The 4,847-nt window shown below is 45.5% G+C and overlaps 1 protein-coding gene across 1 annotated transcript; it reads left to right on the plus strand.

The window, feature by feature from the left end:
* Positions 1-1,339: 1,339 nt before the first annotated feature.
* Positions 1,340-4,633, plus strand: LOC129047476 (zinc finger protein 317-like). Its single transcript, XM_054518660.2, has one exon. The coding sequence runs from the start codon at positions 1,682-1,684 to the stop codon at positions 2,291-2,293; it is 612 nt and encodes a 203-aa protein (XP_054374635.2). The 5' UTR covers positions 1,340-1,681; the 3' UTR covers positions 2,294-4,633.
* Positions 4,634-4,847: the final 214 nt, after the last annotated feature.

The raw sequence follows: 4,847 nt of genomic DNA on the forward strand, positions 1-4,847 counted from the left end.
AGTAGCTTTTAAACTTCAGCCTTCATAAAAATTTCATGTAGAGTTTGTTAAAGTACTAATTCATCAGCCCACCCCAAAGAGTCTTACTTAATTGAATTTCGATATGATCTGGGTATCAGAATTACTTAAAGTGCTCCAGGGGACATTTATGCAGCAGATTGTATTTAAGAAACAAATTCTATTTTTTTTTTTCTGGCTGTGTGTAATCTAAAAGCTAGTTACTTATGGCTTTTGTTGTGAGTTTCCATTTTGCTTTTATTTTAGCAATTGTAATTGTCCTTTAGAAATCATAAATTTTTAATTTATATATTTATTTTTATATATTTATATATTTTATATATATAATTTAATATATATATATGCGGGGGTTGAGACAGGGTCTCATTCTGTCACCCAGGCTGGAAGTGCAGTGGCATGATCTCAGCTCACTGCAACCTCCACCTTTCAGGTTCAAGTGATCCTCCCACCTCAGCCTCCCAAATAGCTGGGACTACAGGCATGCACCACCACGCTTGGCTAATCGTTTTGTATTTTTAGTAGAGACAGGGTTTTACCACGTTGGCCAGGCTGGTCTTGAACTGCTGACCTCAAATGATCTTCCCACCTCAGCCCCCCGAAGTGCTGGGATTACAGGCATGAGCCGCCGTGCCGGGCCTATATTTTCATGAACAAAAGTGGTAGAAATAGTCCTAGTAAGGACAGAAATATCAGTCAGTAAAAGTAACAAAAGAATTATTCTCTCTGGAATATTTACATCTGCAAATTCTGAATATCCTGGGACACTGTGATTAAGTTGAATATGGGGATAAAATCAAATATTGAGAGAACTATGGTCACAAGAGAGCTCATAATGGAACAGTTTGAAGCAACATTTGTTTTGGACCACAAACTTGATGGAGGAGGAAGATCTAAAACTGAGGAGCAGGGCTGGGTCGAGGTTGAGGTTTGTGAGTGCAGTGTCAGATGCCACTCACTCTGAGCCAGCCCTGTGCTTGTCCGACTGGCACTGGAAGTGCCTCGTTAAATACTGCACACTTATCTAGCAGCCTGGGTTGTCTCATCCCAGTCCAGGCCCTGGTGAGAAGAAAAACAGATCCCAATAAAAATAGAGTAAGATTTGTAGGAATAGAAAAATAGAACTGCTTTTGCCATGCTGTAAAGAAAATTAAGAGAAATTAAGCAGACTTAACAGCTCTGAAAAAATTAACTTATCCGTGGTGACAGCATTCTGATTATCCTGGTTTTGTTTCATGTATCACATAGAAACGGGGCAGAACGTCTCTGAGTTCATAGATCCTACAGCTGTTCTAGACTCCCTGTTCCACATCCTGCCAGAGTCACTTAGATGCCGAAATCTTTTGCAATTGTATTCAGGGCCACCAGTTCTTTGAGACCCTCTGATATAGTTTGGATGTGTATCCCCACGCAAATCTCATATGGAAATGTAATTCCCAATGTTGGAGGTGGGGCCTGGTAGGAGGTGACTGGATTGTGGGGGCAGATTTTTCCTGAATGGTTAGGAGAATACACACCAGAGAGAAGGGTTATGAGTGCAGCGACCGCGGAGAAGCCTTCAACGACCCTTCAACCCTAGGAGCCACGCAAGAACTCACCTCAAAGAGAAGCCCTTTGACTGCAGTGTGGAAATGCATTCTAGACCCTCTCAGCCCTGAAAATCCACATGAGACTTCACACTGGTGAGAGTGTGATCAGTGAAGGAAGGCATACGGCCGGAGCTGCCACCTCATTGCACACAGAAGAACGCACACTGGAGAGAGGCCCAGTAAGTGTCGCGACTGTAGGAAAGTTTTCCGGCACTCCTCCACCTCAAAAAGCACATGAAGAATCACAGGGCGGAGAAGCCCTACGCATGCACGCAGTGCGGAGAAGCCCTACGCATGCACGCAGTGCGGAGAAGCCCTACGCATGCACGCAGTGCGGAGAAGCCCTACGCATGCACGCAGTGCGGAGAAGCCCTACGCATGCACGCAGTGCGGAGAAGCCCTACGCATGCACGCAGTGCGGAGAAGCCCTACGCATGCACGCAGTGCGGAGAAGCCCTACGCATGCACGCAGTGCGGAGAAGCCCTACCCATGCAAAGCCTTCCGCTGGAAGTCCAACTTTAATTCGCACAAGAACCACATGGCGGAGAAGATCTATCCTGTCCCGGAGGAACACGTGAGAATTCACATCGTCAAGAAACCCGTGGAATGTCGGCAGTGTAGGAAAACCTTCCGAAACCAGTCCATCCTTAAGACTCACATGAACTCACACGCTGGAGACAAACTGTAGGGGTGCGATCTCTGCGGGAAAGCCTTCAGCCGGAGCTCAAGCCTCCCTGCACACAGGAAGATACACACACAAGAGAGACGTTACGAGTGCGCCACCTGCAGGAAAGTCTTCAGTGATTATTTATCCCGGCGGAGGCACAGGAGCATTCACCTTGTAAAGAAACGCGTTGAGTGTAGGCAGTGTGACAGAGCCTTCAGGAACCAGTCAATGCTGAAGACGCACATGCAAAGCCACATGAGGGAGAAACCGTAGGAATCCGATCACTGTGGGAAAGCCTTCAGCATCAGCTCCAACCTGAACGTGCACAGAAGGATCCACACCGAGGAGAAGCCCTATGAATGCCTTGTCTGCGGGAAAGCCTTCAGCGATCATTATTACTTCAGGAGCCACGTGAAAACTCATGGGGGAGAGAAGCTCTTTGAGTCATCCGTGTGGAAAAGGCTCCAGTGAGCACGCCTGCTTTAAAAAAAACAGGATTACTCAGACCAGAAACATATCTCACGGGTGTAGGAGGAAGCCTCTGTGAGCCCGCACCTTACTGGGTGCAAAAGAATCCATGTAACTTGGGAGAAGTCCAATTCCTGTAAAAACTGTGGGAAGACGAGGTGTTCTCATCCCATAGGAGATTTGTGAGAACTCACGCTGGGAGTGAAAATGTACATCTGTAGCATGGAGAAGCCTTCAGGGTACATTCAGCTCTTAACAAACACAGAAGGACTTAAGGCGAGAAACCCCAGCTTGGCATTTAATGTCAAAATGACTTCAGCACCACTTCTAGCCTCTGGGCCCATGAGTAATAATAAGCACACTAGGGAGAATCTCTGTAAATGCAGTGGCTGGGGAAACCCTTCCTGGTCTCACTCGATTCCTCATGACAGAAATCACACTAAAGAGAGAAATCAGTGAAATAAGGAATGTGGGAAAGTCATGAAGAGGTCCGCAAACCATGGCTGGCTGTCTATGGTATGGTTTGCAAGCTAACAATAGTTGGTCCATCTTTAAAGAGGAAGAATGTGTGATAGAGAACATATATGGCCAACGAAGTCTGAAATACTTCCTGTCATCTGTCCCTTTCCAGAGAAACTTGGCTGACCCTTTGTCTACAGCAGGGGTCCTCAGCCAGGCCGCGATTTTTCTGTCCAGGTGTCATTTGGCAATGTCTGGAGACATTTTTGGTGTTAGAACTGGGGAAGATGCTCCTAACTTGTAGTAGGAAGACATCAAGGATGCTGTTGAGTACCCTCCAGTGCACAGGAGCCCCCCACAACGAAGAGTTATGAGCCCCCAAACGTCACTGTTGCTGAGCTTGAAAATAATCATGCAGTCATTCCTCAATTATTGCCTGCAACAATTCCTCAGTTTTCTGAATCTTCTGAGCACTTACACTAGGAGAAATTTCTTTTACGAAACCTTTAAAATACGATCAGTGCTGATAATTCCTATGTGGAAATGATTCCAGCCATGGTCCCCTCACTTGTGCATGTGAATATTCTCCCTGGGGGAGAACCCCAACAGGATTTTCGTGTGAATACGGGATTGCACTTATTCTCTCATCATGAAAACAGACCCACTGCTCATAAATTTTTCATCTTTATTTTTAAGGTTACACTCCTCTAAATAACCCTAAAGCCTCATCACAAAAGGTTTATATATAGTATTTTTACTATAGCTTCATCCTTGATAACGTCCTAATTGCCTTTTGGACAACCTACTTGACCAATCACGTATTTAGATCCATGTGACATGTGGGTATTTCTCAGTACTGGTTTGTTACTGGCACCTAATTCACAAGCATTGTGACCAGAGCGTGATGTCTCCATCAAGTGGTGGTATATTTGCAGCCTGCTGTCCAGCCAAGAGTGGCAGATACTTCTAGTGGCTTCCCCGGTGTCCACTCTCATCTTCTTCCCATATCAAGAAAATCCAGGTTCTGTCAGATTAGTAAGGTGTGCTATTTTTAAAAAATCTCTTACAGATTTTTTTGCAACTAGGACCATCCATGTCCCACAACCCTGGCCACTGACAAATCAGCAGATTCACTGCATGGGCTTCTGAGAAAGCTCTTGAACAGGGGTCATTCTTAAACCTGAATTCTTCCCTGTATGTTTTGCTGTTTGCTTTACCCCCTACTTCTCACCTTGCAAGGAGATCCAGTACCTAGTATTGGAAGATCCACCTTATGACCATACAGATGAAAGCCACAGTCTAAGGAAGTGACTGCAGAAAGCCCACAGCGACCCTGGCCTACCCTGTGGCTTCTTCGAGTGTCTGCACCAGCCCCGGACTTGTTACTTCCAGACGTCCTATCACATAAGAAAAAATAAAACTGATTATTGGTTTAAGCTGCTATGGCTATTTCATTGTTTTTCTTTTAAATTTATGTATTTTGAGATGGGTATCTCACTATGTTGCCTAGGCCAGACTCGAACGCCTGGGCTCAAACAATCTTCCTGCCTCAGCCTCCTAAATAGCTGAGAATACAGGCATGTGCCACCACACCCGGCTTTTCCTTTTAATTTATTTATTGGTGGGAGGGGGGCTCTACACCCAGCTG

Source organism: Pongo abelii, chromosome 7 (assembly GCF_028885655.2).
Source record: "Pongo abelii isolate AG06213 chromosome 7, NHGRI_mPonAbe1-v2.0_pri, whole genome shotgun sequence".
NCBI lineage: Eukaryota > Metazoa > Chordata > Mammalia > Primates > Hominidae > Pongo > Pongo abelii.

Bases quoted from the DNA above. Each gene is read 5' to 3' on its own strand.
- LOC129047476 (XM_054518660.2), top strand. From the start codon at position 1,682: ATGAGACTTCACACTGGTGAGAGTGTGATCAGTGAAGGAAGGCATACG.